This window comes from Hordeum vulgare, chromosome 6H (assembly GCF_904849725.1).
Source record: "Hordeum vulgare subsp. vulgare chromosome 6H, MorexV3_pseudomolecules_assembly, whole genome shotgun sequence".
NCBI classification, from domain to species: Eukaryota; Viridiplantae; Streptophyta; class Magnoliopsida; order Poales; family Poaceae; genus Hordeum; species Hordeum vulgare.
The window spans coordinates 358,550,823-358,570,688 of record NC_058523.1 but is presented as its reverse complement, the minus strand read 5'-3'; the positions used below and the strand labels follow the sequence as shown (position 1 = coordinate 358,570,688).

Genomic DNA, 19,866 nt, shown 5'->3' with positions numbered 1-19,866 from the left:
CCGGATTCATATAGTGGAGTAGTCATTTGGAATAGTTCCAAATGGTGCATGGTAGCAATATCTATATGAAGAGATAGAAATTTGTAAAGCACACACGAATCTGAAAGGTTCAGACCCGTTGACTATAAACCTCTCTCACGAGCAAGACATGATCGAACCCCATAACTGTATGGGTGTTACATTCATTGCAATCACATAGTGCTAGATTATTGACTCTAGTGCAAGTGGGAGACTGTTGGAAATATGCCCTAGAGGCAATAATAATTGGTTATTATTATATTTCCTTGTTCATGATAATTGTCTATTATTCATGTTATAAGTGTATTAACCGGAAACCGTAATACATGTGTGAATACATAGATCACAATGTGTCCCTAGTGAGCCTCTAGTTGGCTAGCTCGTTGCTCAATAGATGATCATGGTTTCTTGATCATGGACATTGGATGTCATTGATGACGGGATCACATCATTGGGGAATGATGTGATGGACAAGACCCAATCCTAAGCATAGCACCAGATCGTGTTGTTCGTTTGCTAAAGCTTTTCTAATGTCAAGTATCATTTCCTTAGACCATGAGAGTGTGCAACTCTCGGATGCTGTAGGAATGCTTTGGGTGTATCAAACGTCACAACGTAACTGGGTGACTATAAAGGTGCACTACGGGTATCTTCGAAAGTGTGTGTTGGGTTGGTACGAATCGAGACCGGATTTGTCACTCCGTATGACGGAGAGGTATCTCTGGGCCCACTCGGTAGAACACCATCATAATGAGCTCAGTGTGACTAAGGAGTTAGCCACGGGATGATGCGCTACGGAACGAGTAAAGAGACTTGCCGGCAACGAGATTGAACAAGGTATAGGGATACCGACGATCGAATCTCGGGCAAGTATCATACCGATAGACAAAGGGAATTGCATACGAGATTGATTGAATCCTTGACATCATGGTTAATCCGATGAGATCATCGTGGAACATGTGGAGCCAACATGGGTATCCAGACCCCGCTGTTGGTTATTGGCCGGAGAGGTGTCTCGGTCATGTCTGCATGCTTCCCGAACCCGTAGGGTCTACACACTTAAGGTTCGATGATGCTAGGGTTATAGGGAAATAGTGTACGTGGTTACTGAAGGTTGTTGAGAGTCCCGGATGAGATCCCGGACGTCACGAGGAGCTCCGGAATAGTCCGGAGGTAAAGATTGATATATAGGATGAAAGGTTTTGGACACCGGAAATGTTTCGGGCGTCACAGGTAGCGTACTGGGACCACCGGGAGGGTCCACCAGCCCCAAAAGGTGACATGGGCGAAAAGGTGGAAGGGAACCAGCCCAGAGTGCGCTGGTGTGCCTCCCACCAGGGGCCGAAGGTGCAGGGGAGAGGGAAAGGGGGCAAACCCTAAGCTAGGTGGGCCTAAGGCCCACCAGGGGTGCGCCACATCCCTCCTCCCCTTCTGTCCGCCACCTCGTGGAGCAGATGGGGGCTGCCGCACCCCTTGGGAGTGGGAACCCTAAGGGTTGCGCCCCCTCCCCCTTCCCCCTATATGTAGTGGAGGTTTTGGCTGATTTGAAACACACGAATCTCTCTCTCTCTCGGCGCAGCCCTACCTCTCTCCCTCCTCATCCTCCGTGGTGCTTAGCGAAGCCCTGCCGGAGTTCCACGTAGCTCCACCGCCACCACGCCATCGTGCTGCCGGAGCTCTCCCTCAACCTCTCCTTCCTCCTTGCTAGTTCAAGGTGTTGGAGACGTCACCGGGATGCATGTGTGTTGAACGCGGAGGTGCCGTGATTCAGCACTTAGATCGGAATTACGCCGCGATGTGAATCGCTGTGAGTACGAATCCATCAACCGCGTTCTAGTAACGCTTCCGCTTAGCGATCTTCAAAGGTATGAAGATGCTCTTCCCTCTTACTCGTTGCTGGTATCTCCATAGATAGATCATTGTATGGCGTAGGAAAATTTTGAATTTACTACGTTCCCCAACAGGGATCAGCCGGTTTTGACACCCACACCCCTCCCGGAGGGAAGTTTCCCCAAGAGAATCACAATTCCTGATAGAAAAAGGGTCTCTGCCCAGGTTTCCGCCTCAAGACGGGAACACTTCATCCCGAAAGCATCCTCCTATTTTTTCTAGGTCAAAACCCATCATATCACAGAAAAGGGGCACTAGGGCCTGTCTGTGGGCCTCCCAAGCCATTAGGGCACACCGAGGGGGTGGGCGTGCCCTGTTGGCTTGGCACCAACAGGTGGCCCCCTATGGGACTTCTTCGCTCCAATAATTCTTAAATATTCCATAAAAATCTCCGTGAAGTTTCATGTCATTTGTAGTCCAGAAAATTTCCAGCTTTTACACGGCTTTCAAGTCCAGAATTCCAGTTTCAGGCAATTTCCCTATTTGTGTAGATCTTACAAATTAAGAGAGAAAAGGCATTACAAATGTATCATAAAGTGGGATAATGACCAAGAACAATATAAATACAATAGGAAATCATGATGCAAAATGGACGTACCAACCCCCCCCCCCCAAGCTTAGACCTCGCTTGTCCTCAAGCAAAAGCCAAACTTGATAATATTGATCACATAATTGGAAAGAGGTGTCGATAGAAACAAAATACGAACATGAGGGCATCATGAATATTAACATAGTAGCAAGTTTCGATCATAAAACTTCTCGTAAACAACAATATATCCATAAATATTTAAGTATGAAGCATAAACATTATTAGCAACCAAAAAACTATGTTCTTAGTTAGACAATCACAATTCATCATGTTTCAGAAAATAGTCTATGTAAGACCTTTCATTTTAGCAAGTTCACATACTCAACTATCATTTAGTGTTCTATGATTGCTAACACTCATTGCATATTTTTGGAGCAAACGTTTCCATCAGACACATAGGAAGATAGGGGCTTTATTGTTTTTGACACCGAACTTATCGACCTCAATGATATTATCAACAATAATGACTCATGCTCATCTACATCCAACTCGAGATATATGCCTGGATATTTCCCCAACACATGACGCTTGCCAACTAAATAATTAATAGATTGAAATAGGGATAAACATTATTGACTCTTGCATAAAAGTAAATACACGAAAGTAAAAGATAGGCCCTTCACAGAGGAAGCAGAGGTTGTCATGTGCTTTTCAATTTGGGATGTGCAAACTCATAATGTAAAGGAACATCACTTTATATTGTCTCTTATGATAGCAAACTTTATTATGAAGTTTGTCACTTTTATTTCTTTGCCATCACAAGATCGTACAAAGCTTATTTTCCCTTACAATAAAATATCTTTGATATTTAGGAGCAATTTTTATTGCTTTATGCACCGATGATAGCTTACTTGCACTACTGTAATAGGGGCAAGCAGGTATATCTTCTTTTCTTCATGCTCCGAAAGGTTAGGACTAATAATAATAGGGTATATCTTCTTTTCTTCACGCCCTCAAAAGGTTAGCACTAATAATAATATGATATATCTTCTTTTCATCAAGATAAGCATATTTGAATGTATGAGGTAATTTCTTTAATACAAAACACCGGATCTCCTTTCGGTGGGGAAGGATCTCCTAAAATGTCGACATGCAAATTATGTTTAAGGATAGGTGCTTGCTTAAAGAATATCACATCTATTTCATTTCTCCCATTCATATGCATATCATTTTCATGATCTAGCAAATATTGTTATAAAGGATGAGTGGGAGGCACCACAATAGAAGCAAGACCAATAATTTTATCTGTACTAGATAATTCTTTCTCATGTGATTGTCTACCAAACTTAGAGAAATTAAGTTCATGAGACACATCACCAAAACTTACTTTAACCTTTTCTTGAACACAATCAATTTCAACATTAATGGTATTCAAGAAAGGTCTACCAAATATAATGGGTGTCGGGTCCTCCCGGGAGGGATTCATCATCGATCTCACGTCCACCGACACCCTTCGAGTTATGGGCTCCGACAAGGAAGAGTAGGGCATGGGAGACGTCGGGAGCTCGACTCTCGTGAGTTGGCTAGTGTCCAATGCCCTACTGTACCTCATCGGCGATCGAACCGACACTATGAGGGACGTAACCAGCCGTCGGACATGTGCACGATTGAGCCGGACGAGTTCCGCTTGCTATTAGGTTTACACTATATGTAACAGTATGGATTTGAGGTATCCGGTTTAGAATGCATTATTTAAGGGTTAATCGGTCACTATTCGATGGACGTGTCCGGAGCGTTCACATACATTTGAGGCGTCGGATTTTTTTTCAAGAGTACGCCAAAGGCGTACCATAATTTTATAGAAGAGAGAGAAAGAACATATACAAGACTTGCTAACGATGTGAGCATCACAGTAAGTATTACAACTCAATTCCCATACCAAATGAAACTAAGACTACTCACTCACAAAACGGTTTAGAACACCAGAACCTAGTCTTGCCTCTTTCCATTCGCGAATTTCCTCCATAATGTGATCATGCAATTGGATAGCTGTTTTGAATTGTTCCAAGCAGTTGAACACCCTAGCATTCCTTTGTTTCCACAAAGACCATGCCACATCAATGATGAAGGTGTCGAAGCCTCTCTTGATATCTCCCTTGAAGATCACTTTGGCTTGAAGGCACCAGTCTAGGATGAGGTCTTGCGATTACGGTCTTCGCACATTGGTGTTCAGAGAGGTCAAGAAGCGATCCCAAACCTCTTTGGCATAGTTGCATCCGATGTGGATGTGCTTTGCATTATCCTCGTCTTGAAGACATATGTAGCATGCTGAAGGGCTGTCTTGCAGCCCGTGTCCCGCGCGGCGATCATAGGTCCAGATCATGTGCTGCACATCGAGCCACACATGGATTTTGCATTTCAGAGGCGCCCAGCTGCGCCAAATACACGCAACAAAAGGAACCCTTGGCGCCCAGCTGCGCCAAATACACGCAACAAAAGGAACCCTTTGCAGGCTTTGGCATAGTCTATCATAGACTGATCTGGTAGTGTAGGAATCCGATGTATCGCAAGGCCAGTCAAAAGCATCAAGAGTGGTGGGATCCCTCTGGACCGTGGCGATCGCCTGCTGCAGGTGGGTGAGCTGAATATGCGTCGTGAAGTTTAGGTCTCCGTGCACGTCGTTGGTCCAGCCAGATTCACTCAACGCCTGCTGAATGGTGCGCTTGTTTCTGATACGTTGGTCAACAAGGCTAACCACGAGGGGGGCGATCTCAGCAACAGTGAACCCATGGATTCATCTATCTTGTCGGAAAAGTGTATGCGTGCCGTCCCAAGAGAGATATTAATCAAGCTGTCAAACATCATTCAGCAGGAATAAAAAAATTAAGCAACGACACCATGAACACATGAACAATACAGCACCACGCATACGTGTATGCCAAACAAGGCGGCCAATACGGCCACACCCGGCAGTACAGTCGGCCGGTAGCGAGCGTGTGGCCCCTAGTTTAGAAAACCGGACCGGACCGGCGGTCGGACCAGAAAAAACCGGAATCGGCAGCCTCATCGGGTTTTTAAGCTAATAAGACCGTTCTGCAATCCGACCAAAAAAACCGGTCGAACCGACCGGTTTTCTAGAAAACCGGGTTATTAAACCAGGAAAAACCAAGAAAATATTTTAAAAAAAATTGAGAGAAGTGGGATTCAAACCCAGGTCGTGTGACCAATACGACGTCCATGACCCTATAATCAACTCGACTATGCTAGTTTGTTGTTTAAAACATGAAAATAATAATTTTTAACCATTGTTTCACACTATATTAACACATATATTATTCAATATATTTATCATTTTATTTTTTAAAAACCGACAATTGAACCGGTGAACCTGCGGTTCGACAACCTCTTCGCCTTATCCCATCCTCCAAACCGGCTACCGCGGGGGCGGACGCTCCCAGCAGCCCCGAGAGGTCCAGACCGACATCCCGGGCTCTCATGCCCACGGCCCACAAGCAAGCCAGGAACACCGAGCTTCGTGGCCCCACAGGACACGTGGAGCTCGCCCGCGGCTCCTGTTCGTGCTACAATAACAGTTTCCCCCGCTTCCATTTCCTCCCTCCCTTTCTCCAGCGCGCTGCCCCCATCCAGCGAGAGCTCGTCGCGCTCGTCGATCTCGCGTCGAATTGGCGGGGTTAAAACCGTGGAGCTGAACCCCAGCGCAGGGGGTTTGGGTTTAGCCGGTGGCTTCCGGTGCGGCTCCGCGGCGGTGGGGTAGGTGAGAGTTCGGCGTCCGACTATGGCGTTGTTTGTTTCGATACTTCTTTTGTGGGGACTCTATGGATTGGGCGCTGTGGGGTTTGTTGGGCCACTGTTCCTTTCCCCCCAACTTACCTTCTTTATCCGCTTTTGCTGCGGTAATCTGCCACTGCTGCCGTCCGTTAATCCGATACGTATTGATTGACCGGTGAGCTTTTTGAGGTCGCCTTGATCGGCTCCTGGTTCATCTGAGCTTGGATTGGAGTGCGGTTGTGCTGTTAATTTATTTGGAATTTTTTGATTTTGTTACTTCAGCTGGCCTGCTGGGATTCTGTTGTTCGGGTAGCTGCAGGACGGGTGCTCGCTCCTTTTATTTTAATGCGACCTTCAGTTTCTTGGATTTGGTTTTTGGCCATCTAGGATGTAGTGCGTGCATCATGCATGATTAATATTTTTTTTTAAATAAACTGTAATGGTAAAGTTCTACTACTCCTAAAGCTGTATGATATCTTTCATGTCGTAGAATGGAGTGGAAGCTGACTAATTAAGTAGAGGCGTACGCCGCAAATGGTTGACGCGGTGCAGCTGTCAGTCATTCAGAACCAAGATTGTGCAGGCTCATACATCCCTTCGAGTGCACAGGGAAAGGGGAGGAGTGATAGTTCCAGTCCACACCGATCATGGGTGGGGTCTGTTCAAGGAAGCGAAGCCAATTGGTGGAGGAGGACGACGACTCCCTCCAGACACCGACGAGGTTCTCAAAGACCAGCAGCTTGAAATGGCTGCTGCTCACACTTCCCCGCAGCAGCTCTGATGTCTCCCGCAAGGGACAAGGGAAGTACCCTGACCGGTGCCCGACGCTCATGAACCTCTGTGTGGCCAAAGTATGCAAGGTAGTTTTGTGGACATGTGTTTTTGCTTTGCTGAGAAATGCCGCATTTTTTGTTTGATGACGTCAAATGCATATGCAGGATATCAGTAAGTATTCTACTCTTGCTATGCTGCCGAGTGATATCAGCCAGCAGATTTTCGATGAACTGGTGGGCTCGAACCGTCTCACGGAGGAATCGCTTGAAACCTTCCGGGATTGTGCGCTGCATGTAAGGTTTCAGTTGCCTGTGCTTTCTTACAAGTGTGATTCTCAATTTAGTCTCATATAAGAGATAAGACACTGAAAAATAAATGATGGGATTTAATCGAAACAATAAGCCGGTCTTGATCAAGAAAGTAGTAAACCAGATATGGTTCCATCAAACTTAATACTTCTATGTGAAATTAAAGTTATTGATTACTTTATGTGCTCTTTCCTGCTTTGGATATAATCGATAACCTCCTTGTATTGGGATCATCTGACACTGAAACCGGATATTTATAGATGACAAGGCAGCTTCTCAAACCTAATAAATCTTACTTACTGGAGTACAAAATATTCTGAATGCTATATTTTGAGACAGAGTTTTGTCTTCGCGGGATAACTGTCTCTTGTATTTCACTATCAGGATATTTGTTTGGGGGAGTATCCTGGAGTTACGGATGCCTGGATGGAAGTAGTAGCTTCACAAAGGCAGTCATTATTGTCCGTTGACATTTCTTGCTCTGAAGTTACTGATGGTGGCTTAAATTTTCTTAGTGATTGCTCAAGCATGCAAAGCTTGTCATGTAATTACTGTGACCGTGTCTCAGAACATGGCATTGGAGTTTTGTCAGGTCAGTGACACACTACTTACTGAGTTACTCTCATCTAAATGTCTTAGCATTAGATGGGTTTGAGTATGAGCTTGTAGCTGTTACAAACGCTGCAAACCTAATCAATTACATCCGAGCAGGTATTGGAATTGGTTGTTAGATAAATTTAAACTCCCTTAATGTTGATAAGCCCAACTCTCCCCTGGCTCATGGGCTTATGCAAGCCCAAGTTTTCATTTCAAATGGAGAATAATATTCTAACTTCCCGCCAATTAACTTTTTATTTATTTTGCTATATATTGGATTTGCAGGTTTCTCAAACTTGACATCTTTAAGTTTCAAGAGAAGTGACGGTGTTACTGCTGAAGGAATGAGTGTGTTTGCAGATCTAGTTAATTTGGTAAATCTCGACCTTGAGTGTTGCCTGAAGATTCATGGTGGCCTTGTTCATATGAAAGGTATCACCCTTCTGAACATCACATTAATTTACTTACTGCTATAGGTACCTAAAATTTTAAATGCGGCCCTTTGTTTTCGAATGTCATGGTGGCATTTGACACCACACTATTCTTGCCCTGTCTTAACTTTGACAACCTTTTGAGTTGTTGATATTTGGTATTTGAGCAGCAATTGTCGTTTTCAGGCCTGAGAAAGCTGGAGTCACTTAATATGAGATATTGTAACTACATTACGGATTCAGATATCAAGTATTTATCAGGTAACAGAATAATCTATTTGTTTCGCTTGATATTCTCTGCTTTGGTATATCACATAACGCCTGTCAGACTTAGACACGTTCTTCGAATAGGAAGGAAGTTTTATAATTTTTTGCAGCTAAAATTTAACGAATCTATAACACATATCCCATCCCTGAAAATTTGACAAGCACTTTTCTTTCGCAGATCTCACAAATTTGAAGGAACTGCAATTGTCTTCTTGTAGAATTACGGATCTGGGTGTTTCTTATCTTACTGGTAAACATGACTATAACCTGCCTCTTTCCTATTAAGAACTTTGTGCTTTAATTTGAGTGTTGGAATGATCCAAGGATCATTGTTTGGCGTTCTATGGGTCAATGCATGATCTGTATTTAACTGCTTGACGTTGATCTGATCCAAAGCTTATGTGTTTACATTTTATCTGTTTCCTGTAGGCTTGTCCAAGTTAACACATCTAAACTTGGAGAGCTGTCCAGTGACTGCTGCTTGCTTGGAAGCTATCTCAGGTCCTGCAACTTTCCACAACTTTCCTAATAATGGCTTGTACCTTGATCCACTAGTCTTGCATGCTTCATTTGCTTAGATTTGTGGTGATTTAGTTTGTTAACTAGTTAAATATTTCTTACATTTTCTGGCATTTCGTACTATTTTACACTCACTTAAAACCTCCTTGCGAGCCTTTTTGGACTTCAAATTTTAACTAACTACCTTAACTTACCAAGAAATAATGTTCTTCCAAACAGCTTCTAACCGTATCTCATATGTGCTGTTCATATACATAAGCAGAGGTGGATCCTCTTGGGACCATATCGGGCCATGGCCCGATTTTCCCACCCAAAAACATGAGTATTTGACTCAATAAAATCAGTAAATAGTGGCCCATCTAAGGTAGTTTCGTTTGGCCCGTGCTAGCACTTCGGGCTTAGCATTTGGCCCTCGTTACTTTTGTGTCACGGTCCGCCACTGTACATAAGGTCTCCTGATAGTGCAGAGTTAAATCACTTAGTACTTAGCTACTTGGGTTGTTCCAGTGTGGGTGTTAAGCAAAAATGTTTTTGTTTTTGCATTTTATTATTATTTAGAAATTATGATGTTTAAGTCAAGCAGAACAGATAGTAATATCTTTATTCCACCTAAAATGGAGATTGGGGTCAGTGTCCTAAACAGCCTTAGCCAGCCCTATTGTGGAAAACAAGTGTGTTACTGGTTCGGATAGACCAGCCAGTTTCCAGTGGTGTATGAACTTTGGCACTTGTCTTGCATTGGTCACTGATTTATGCGAGTCATATATGATTCCTGTTCTTGTGTTTTACAGTTGTCTTGTAAGGGCTGTGTATGTCTTGTTATGCAGAGGCTGGTAAACTCTTTATGGATGTATAGCTCAATATGTTGTTAAGAGTCAACTAAATCTCCCTTTATCGGGAAAAAGTAGCAAGTATTATTTTTTCTCTGTAAGATGAAACCAGAATGCTACAAATTATGTAAGGCAATTAAATTTTCATCTTGAAGACATTAAAGTGTAAAAATATAACCTTATGCCTCATTTGCTTCTGTAGGATTGGCTTCACTGATGTTGTTGAATTTGAATCGGTGTGGCATATATGATGAAGGCTGTGAAAGCTTTGAAGGTAAATACTGTGTTCTTGCTACTATGATGGAGCAATTCAGTTTCACAATAAACAAGCATATGTGTTTAACGAAAACAGTTATGAAACTTTCGTTTGGTCGAACTGGCTACTGGCAGTATCAAAAAAATTATCATGTGACCTCTTTTGGAAATGCTTCTGGTTTTGGATGCATAAATAGTTTAGGTCCTCCTTGAAAATTTCACAGTGCACGTGAGCCCGTGTGAGTTTTCACACATGTAAGTTCCAACATACAACATACTCCCTCCGTAAAGAAATATAAGAGGACTCAGATTCTCCACCCCTCTGCTTTGTTGAATGTCTACCGTAACTGTTGAATCGAGAAAGTTTTCTCAATACACTGCGCTTAGTTAGCACTTGATATGTATTCTATTGATAACTACATAGCACACTGCAAATTTGTCTCATGCTGTTGTCTTGTTCATTAAAATGCTGCTGCTTTGCAGATCTTAAAAAATTGAAGGTCTTAAATCTGGGCTTTAACCATATTACAGATGCATGTTTGGTGCATCTGAAAGGTATGACTATGTTGTTTAATATTTATCTGATATTCTTCAGTTTTTTATGTTCACATACAGAATGTGTAAGTATCTACGCATTTTTTCCTTCTAGGATTAATCAATTTGGAGTCCTTAAACCTGGATTCATGCAAGATCGGAGATGAAGGTCTACTACATCTGAAGGGTGGGTTATTTTCTTACAGTTCTTGATGCTTAGCATTTATGAACAATCTTGAGGCTTACCATTTAAGAAGTACCGTTCCATTAATTATTTTTGTTTGGGGTATTTAGTTGATGTTTGATCTAAAAATTGGGTTGTACTATTTAGCCAGTTGATTTTGTAATTTGTTTATTCCTTGTGATTGCCTTGATATTAGCGCAGAACTAGCATCAGTTATATGCTGTTGACTGCATCTTGTTACAAACACTTCGTTTAGTTAAATTGCTATGTTGGATTGTACTTGCGGTTGTTTTAGAGTATTACAATCATGGGTAATATTGTTCTCTTTTATGCTTACGAAATTCTGTACCTGTGTTAATGTAGGCCTTGTGTTATTGAAAAGCTTGGAGCTTTCTGACACAGCAATTGGAAGCAACGGGCTCCAGCATCTTTCTGGTTTGTCTTGACTTTCGATATTGATTTTTTCAGTTCTCATTTCTTATAGCAGTTAAGTGCTATTCCATTCATATAGTAAAACACTGGATAAAAGTTGCATAAAAGATATAATGAATATGGCAAGCATTTGTGTAGTAAAACCGGCATACTGATGGATAATATTGGCTGTGTGCATCTTATGATGCAAACTCTGCAGGGAGAATTACCGATATGTGAACTTTATTTTTATGTGCATCTTGTTATCGTTTTCTGGTGCATTTTTCTTAATATTTCTACCATATTATATCAATGCAATTCAGCGGCTAATTTAACCCGAACATGCGCCAAAACTCGTATCGTTTTGTATTAGAAGAAGAATGCCAAGATGGTGAAAAAGTCAATGGTCACTGGATAATATGATGTTTACGACACTAGTTACTTTTCGTTGAGAGAAGTTAAGACTCAAAATGCACACCTTCACCTATTCTCATTGTATTACCCTTCTTGAATATTATATCAAACACCTCATCAAGATGTGCTCTAGTTAGAGACTGAACATACATGTCCGTGTATTCTTTCCTCACTGCAGGAAATTATAATACCTTATTGTCACCAGGACTTGTTGAATAAGAAGTTATCTGCGGTTATTTTGTTCCCTTCCGTTCAGCTATTGCACAGGCACTGGAGACATCCTAATCACAAAGCTGTTCCATTTTGCAGGTCTTCGGAATTTGCACAGCATAAATCTCTCATTTACATTGGTGACAGACACTGGCATGAAGAAGATATCCACGTTGAATTCACTGAAGTCAGTTAATCTTGACAATCGGCTGATAACTGATGTTGGCTTAGCAGCACTCATAGGTATATATCACATGATACAGTTGGCAGATAATCCTTTGTTAACTCATTGAATTAAAATAGTACTAATGCTCAGTAGTGATGCGAGACTGTTAGTTGCCAGTTGCTGGGGCCGTTCTGTTTTTCATTATGGCATGATTGTTGTGGTTTTCTGTTATGATCAGAGGCCCAGTTAGTTATCTTAATAATATTAGGGGCTTAGCCCAAGTTATCTTAGTTATCTTAGAGTCCAAGTTATCTTAGTTATCTTAGAGTCCAAGTTATCTTAGTTATCTTAGAGTCCAAGTTATCGAGATTATATAAACCAATGTAAACAGCTTTTTTGGAATGAAGCAATAAGACAATTCTATTGCCCGGCTCCCAGAGGAGCCGGAACCCTAACCCTAGCCACTGCCTCCTCTACTCGCCGCCGCTTCCTCCCTATGCCGAGACGGCGCCGTCACGCCGGCCGCGGCGCCCTCGTCTCCTCCAACCCCCCTCCTACCCTTATAACCTAAGGCAGAGGGCCGGTAGAACCCTAGTTTCTAACAGTTTGGTATCACGAGGCTCTGGTTCGATAATGCCATCACCGCTGCCCGTCTCCACCGTTGCGCCGTCGTCCCCCACCACCACTCCGATTATCTCCACGGCCGGCGGGCCGCACCTGCCTGCGCCGGCCTCTTCTGTCGCGCCGCCTCCGGCCGTCCTCACCCCGGAGGAGCTGACCGGCACGATCCGCGACCTGGCTACTGCCGTCCAGGGCATCCGGCTATACCTGGCCGCGCCCTACGGGCCGCAGCCAGTCACGTCATCACCAGCCCAGCATCGGCCCGTCCTGGCAGCAGCCGCTGCTGGCGGCAACCGCCGCGCTCGCCTGGCCGCTGCAGCCAACACTGCAGCTGCCTCCGCCACCCTCGGCCGGGCCGCTGCAGCTGCCGCCGCCGCCACAAACCACCTCTGGGCCGCGCCCTACCTCTGTGCCGGGGGTGCCGATCCACCAGCTCCGGTTTCCCCCCTCGCCGTCGCCGCTACCGGCCTGGGTGACCGAGTCGTCACAGCCGGTCTACACGACGGCCTCGGCGCCGCCGCACATCCAGTCGCCACCGGTGCCACCCCCACAGTACGGCGGGCCCTCCAGCTTCGCCGGCCCCGACGGGTACCCGGAGCCGACCCCTGCACTACTCCGCGCCGACGAGCCGTACCGCCAGGGCGGCCCTACCCACGCGCTGCCGCGCTTCGCCAAACTGGACTTCGCCACCTATGACGACACGGAGGACCCCCTGAGCTGGCTCAAACAATGTGACCAGTTTTTTCGGGGGCAACGGACGCCAGTGTCGGATCGCACCTGGCTCGCTTCATATCACCTCCGAGGTGCCGCATAGACGTGGTATTACGCTCTCGAGCATGACGAGGGCGACATGCCTCCATGGGAGCGTTTTCGCAAGCTCTGCCTCCTACGTTTCGGGCCTCCGATCCAAGGGAGCCAGTTGGCGGAGCTTGGCCGCCTACCCTTCACCTCCACGGTGCAGGACTTCGCCGACCGCTTCCAGGCCCTGGTGTGTCACGCGCCTGGCGTGACGACTCGCCAGCGGGCCGAGCTCTTCGTTGGGGGCCTCCCCGACTACATCCGCGTGGACGTCGAGATGCGCGGACCACAGGACATCCAGACGGCCATGTACTATGCCCGCGCGTTCGAGCAGCGGGCGGTGGCTATGCAGCAGGCGTTCCCGACCCAGGCACCTCGCCCACCCCCTCAGCCGGCTATGCCTGCACCCAGCCAGCCTGCCCAGCCGGCGACAGGGACGCCCGCCACAACAGCAACTCGACCGTTCCGTCGGCTAACCCTGGCCGAACAAAACAAGCGTCGTCGCCAGGGGTTATGTTTCAACTGCGATGAGCCCTACGTGCCAGGCCACGTCTGCCCGCGCCTCTTCTATCTGGAGGCGGACGACTATGTCGCGGAGGATACAGCTCCCTCCGAGCTTGCCGAGGCGGCAGCCCCGACGTCAGCCACCGCTCTTGGCTCTCGTGGTCTCCCTGCATGCCCTTGTCGGCATACGAACGGAAACAACGATGTTGTTGCTGGTGACGGTTAATGGGGAGCGCCTCTTAGCTCTCCTGGACACGGGCTCTACACACAACTTCCTGCCCACGTCTACCATGCATCGCTTGGCCCTCCAGCCGACGGGCGGCGAGCAGCTCCAAGTTACCGTGGCTAATGGTGACCGTCTCCGTTGCCACGGAATTGCGCAGCAGGTTCCCATCTTCATCGGCGACGAGTCCTTCGCCATCACGCGCGTCGGCATCGACTTGGGCGACTACGACTTCATCCTCAGTGTCGACTTCTTGCGGGCGCTTGGACCCATCCTTTGGGACTTCGACGCACCGACGATAACTTTCTGGCGTCAAGGGCGCATGGTGCAGTGGAAGGGCGAGGGTGGCACTTCTCCAGCATTTCCCTCTCAGCTGTTGACCGCCATAGCAGACTCCGAGCCGCCCCTGTTGGCTCATCTCCTGCAGCGGCACGGCGACCTTTTACCGGTGCTCCTTGTTCACAAGCCCGGGGGCTTGTGGCGTTTCTGCCTCGATTACCGTGCTATCACTACCACGACGACGAGGGTCAATTTTCCTATACCGGTCATGGCGGAGCTCCGGGAAAAGACGCAAGGGCCACGCTTATTCCCTATGCTCGACTTGCGTTCTGGCTACCATCACGATCACTTCGAGTTTTTGGTGATGCTTCTCGGTCTCTCCAATGCGCCGGCGACATTCCAGGCCTTGATGCATGACGTACTTCGGACTAGCTCAACCCTCCGAAGGCACCTTGGGAGCAGCTCAAGGAATTCCGCCAATATTTTCTAGACATCCAGCTCGAGGACGAGCTGTCTGCGCAGGTGGGAGAAATGTTCTGATCAGAGGCCAAACTGGTCCAGTTATCTTAATAATATTAGGGGCTTAGCCCAAGTTATCTTAGTTATCTTAGAGTCCAAGTTATCTTAGTTATCTTAGAGTCCAAGTTATCGAGGTTATATAAACCGATGTAAACAACTCTTTTGGAATGAAGCAATAAGACAATTCTATTGCCCGGCTCCCAGAGGAGCCGGAACCCTAACCCTAGCCACCGCCTCCTCTACTCGCCGCCGCCTCCTCCCTACGCCAAGACGGCGCCGTTGCGCCGACCGCGGCCCCCTCGTCTCCTCCAACCTCCCTCCTACCCTTATAACCTAAGGCAGAGGGCCGGTAGAACCCTAGTTTCTACCATTTTCTTTGTTGTCTCGCATGTACCTCGTGTGCCATATGTGTCCTTATAACCTAAGGCAGAGGGCCGGTAGAACCCTAGTTTCTACCATTTTCTCTGTTGTCTCGTATGTACCTCGTGTGCCATATGTGTTCTTTTTTTGTGCTTCATATTTGATATTAGCGAACATGGTAGTTACCTCCGATAAGATTTCTGATACAAAGAATAGCATAATTTTGCAGCATGCACTTAATCTGGTCGTGAATACTGGTTTCTTCATTATTTGATATCTATAGAAGTTTGACCCCTGGAGGTAATACAGGTCTTACTGGGTTGACTCATCTTGACCTTTTTGGAGCTCGGGTGACTGACCATGGGACAAGCTTCTTGAGATGTAAGAGCACACCTCCACGATCATTTTCACATTGTTGTATTGGTAACGCTAGCCTACATTTCTTGCAACCACTTGTATGAACTCTTGTTTGTACTCTGCTGCACCTAGCTAATACTAGCTGAGGTTATATCAGAACATAGAGCCAGTTGCTTCTTTTGGATCTTGCTTTTAAGCATTGCATCACCCAATTCTAAAGACCATTTAGCAGAAATATCATTCGAAATTATTGTAACTTTCTGCACTTGAGCGTGCGACCTCACCCTCTCCCTGGCATGATTTATGATGCTGTTTCAGATTTTAAGAATCTCGAGTCCCTTGAAGTATGCGGCGGGTCAATCACTGATGCTGGGGTGAAGAATATCAAGGACCTCAAAGCTCTAACGCTCCTCAACCTTTCGCAAAATGCTAAGTTGACAGACAAAACACTGGAACTGATTTCTGGTATTTCGTCTTCACCTAAGCTGGCAGAGAAAACATGATATCTGCTTGTAGTTGTACGTGCTCATATCTGATGGATCTTGTTTTGACAGGCTTGACAGCTTTGGTCTCCTTGAATGTCTCCAACTCTCGGGTGTCCAACGCCGGTCTCCGTCACCTGAAGGCGCTGCAGAACTTGCGCTCGCTGACACTGGATTCGTGCAGGGTGACAGTCAATGAGATGAAGAAGCTCAGGGCAACGGCCCTCCCCAATCTGATAAGTGTTCGGCCTGAGTAGTCTCCATGGAGCGGACGCGACTGAGCGTCTGATCGGGCCCCAAGACCGTGGTTCCGCAGACCCGTGCCCTAGTTTTTTCTCTGTTATTTACGCAGTTTTTCTCTCTACTGTTAAGTTCCGAGTGACGAAAAACACGACTCTATCCTATTTCTTCCCTTCTTCTAAATGCCGAATCAGGGGCAGGGACAAAATTGTAAATAACACGCTTCCTCGCCATGTGTGTTTAATTAAGAAGAAAAGAATTGCCTAGTTAATTTACGGAAACCGGACAACGGAACACAGACTAACTACTCACACGGTACTAAACCCCACAACCACATGCGACCCCGCCGTACTTTCTAATACACAACCTTCATGAATTCCGACATTGCTACTACGTAAAAAAAAACATGATAAAAGGGTGTTTGGATACTCTCTAGTCATGTGACTAGTAGTAGTCAGACTAGAAGTTTTTAGTCAGGCCATGTTTGGAAGGTGACTACTACTAGTCAGCATTAAATGTCTATGTATTAAATTATTCTCATTTCTCTCCCTTCCATTGGCGTGCCATCATGGGAGGATGAGCCTGCAACAGGATGGGCCCGCAAATTAATTGGAGAAGAGACTTTAGTCACTTTTAGTTGGGGGTGGGTGACTAGGGACTAAACTAGTTTTAGTCACCCATTAGTCAGGGGTGTTTGGAGGTTTACTGACTAAAGGTGACTACTACTAGTCTCTAGTCTCTAGTGATCCAAACACCCTCTAAGAATACCTCGACACAAGACATCAGACACCTCTTAAACCACAATGCAAGAGGACGGGCCAAAAGAGCGAAGGTCATCCATCAAGCATCCAAAGACGTCTTACTTGTGGCGTCATCCTTTCTTGTGCCTGCTTTCTCTTACTTGTGGCGTCATCCTTTCTTGTGCCTGCTTTCTTTTATTTGCCTCTTATTGACTGTAACATTTTTAGATTATGCGATCATTACAATTAAGCTATAGTAATACCCATAATAATGCCTAATTATTTTGCTAAACAGTGCATGATTAATATGGATTTCATATCTCATTTCAGATTCCACTATTAAATGCCCTAAAATTTTATTGTGATAACCTAAAATAAATCCTCAAACATCATATAAAAATGTTGCACCTTTTATAGAAAAATCAAAATAAATAATGTTAAGAAAAACAACATCACATGTCCCCTGGTGTGGACCCTACCTTTAAAAACAGAGCCAAAAACCAATTTTAAATGCTCGTTTGAATTATGAAAAAGTGTCAACATGTTCAAATAAATTCCATACTTTTTTGTGGCAGTGCCAATTATTAAATTTCAATTAATGGGCTAAGTCCCCTTTTTTTACCAGTGTATATTATCACAAAAATAAATAATTAACAGAACAAAAAAAGGAAAATAAAACAAAAATAAAAAGGCCTCTCTCGTTGAGCCTGAGTGACCCTGTCGGCCTAGCCCATCTCGCCCGTCGTCTTCCTCCCACTGCTCACAGGGGGAGACGTGGCCGTGGCGATGGCCGCCACCGGCCTCCCCCATTGCCGTGGCACGCATCCAGCGCCCCGCCCCGCGGCGCCTACAAGACCTACCCGTCGACCCCCCGAACCCTAGCCCCCTTCTTTCCCCTCCCTCTCGCGTCGCGCGCCTCTCCCTGCTCAGACTCGCGCAGCCACCGTCATGGCTCCTGGCTAGCCGTGGCCACACGCCCTCTCGTGCTCAGCCAAGGCACCCACAAGCTCCGCGCCAATCTCCTCGTCCTCCACGTGATGTGGATCTACCCTCGAAGGCAACCACGCCGTCGCCATTCTTCTTCTTCCTCCTCGGGTCCGAGGAAGCACCGCCGTCGATTCGTCGTCTGCATTGCACCAGCTCCTCCATCGGGCCTTCCCAGAGATGCCAGTGAACTCCTCTAGCCGCCCCTCTCCCTTAGTGCGCTCCCGTAGCTCCTTTAGTTAGCTGGCCTCGCAACCGAGCTCTGTTCGCCGCCATTGCCGATGTGCTCGTGCCGTGCGTGCGTTTGAGCACCTAAGTGCCACGAGCGTGCTCCAGGACGTCCCCTGCTTCGATTCCCCGTGCTAGATAGGTCGTTTGCGTGCTGGTTTGCTCGCTGCCATTGACGCCTGAAGCTTCTTCCGCCGGCGCCGACGCTGAACTCGCTACAGGCCACCATTGCTCGAACTGAAGCTTGGAACAGATCCACGATGATCTCAGCTCGCTATAGGAGGAAACGACGCTCGATTTGATCAATCCAACGCGAAACCCGAGCCTCGCCCGCTTCTCTGGTGCTCGCGAGAGCTACTCCGGTGCCAAACGCCGGCCGCCGCTGACGTGGTGGGTCGGGGCCACTCGCAGGGTCACTGACCTGCGGGGCCCGCGGTTCTGGTTGACCAGTTGACTTGGTCAACTGGCTGACTGGGCAGCCCTAGTCACTGACAGGTGGGCCACCCCTGCCAGCTGACTAATCCAGTAATTAGATTAAGTTAAATTAATTAAATAACCTAATATGACACTGACACATGGACCCCACTTGCTAATTAAATCAGCTTTTAGAACTAATAAAATATGTTTAACCCTGAGCCTATGGCACGTGGGGTCCATTGGTCAGGTTTGACCAGGTTTGACCAGTCAGCCCCATAGTTGACTGCTGACGTCAATGTGACCTCATGATGACTTCATTTTTCCTTCTCTGTCGAATTTAATAGTTAAAATAATTTTAGAAAATATTTAAAATTTTAAAAATAAATAGAAAAATAAACGTAATTGAGATGAAAATAATTTATACATGAAAGTTGCTTAGAAAAATCCAACAAATCCGAATACGCTACCTGTTCATTTGTCACATGCCTCTAACATGATGAACATGGAACTTTCCTCCCCGTTTTCATTTGTCCGGTACTTGACACAGACCGAGAAAATATCATGTGATATTTTTCCGATCCGTCTATGACGGGTGATACTGTGTTAGTACATGCCTAGCCATGCATATTGCCATGCCATGCATCGTATTTGCACCTGTTGCTGTTATTTATTGTTTCTTCCCCTCTTCTCTCCGGTAGACCCCGAGACTGACGTTGCTGTCGGGTACGACTACCCATCTGACGAGCAACCCTTTGCCGCGGAGCAACAAGGCAAGCAAACCCCCCTTGATCATTCCTATATCGCCTATTCTTTCTCCCTCATGCTTGCATTAGAATTTTGCTACTATTGTAGTTAGCTCCTATATCTGATGCATGTCATGTTTTTGATAAACTGATGCATTATTCTATTTCACCTTAAAACTGCTTAGTATAGGTGGATCAGCCATCCCCTTTGCCCCCTTAGTCCAGTTGCCCCCGCTTTATCGTCA

General features: G+C 46.0%; 1 protein-coding gene across 4 annotated transcripts; it reads left to right on the top strand.

Annotated features, from left to right (window-relative positions):
- The first annotated feature begins 5,900 nt into the window (after positions 1–5,900).
- Positions 5,901–16,780, top strand: LOC123402701 (F-box/LRR-repeat protein 14-like). 4 transcript variants are annotated; one of them, XM_045096643.1, is made up of 16 exons: positions 5,901–6,212; positions 6,717–7,077; positions 7,165–7,293; positions 7,693–7,900; positions 8,191–8,337; positions 8,523–8,597; positions 8,782–8,853; positions 9,033–9,104; positions 10,155–10,226; positions 10,691–10,762; positions 10,857–10,928; positions 11,289–11,360; positions 12,060–12,203; positions 15,740–15,811; positions 16,106–16,252; positions 16,342–16,780. In XM_045096643.1, exons 2-16 carry the CDS (start codon positions 6,874–6,876, stop codon positions 16,524–16,526), a joined length of 1,743 nt encoding a protein of 580 aa, XP_044952578.1. In that variant the 5' UTR covers positions 5,901–6,212; positions 6,717–6,873; the 3' UTR covers positions 16,527–16,780. The 4 variants fall into 4 exon arrangements, with proteins under 4 accessions (XP_044952578.1, XP_044952576.1, XP_044952575.1 ...); XM_045096641.1 differs by having other exon boundaries at positions 5,902–6,208; positions 6,717–7,086; XM_045096640.1 differs by having other exon boundaries at positions 5,902–6,212; positions 6,717–7,086.
- The last annotated feature ends 3,086 nt before the right edge of the window (positions 16,781–19,866 follow it).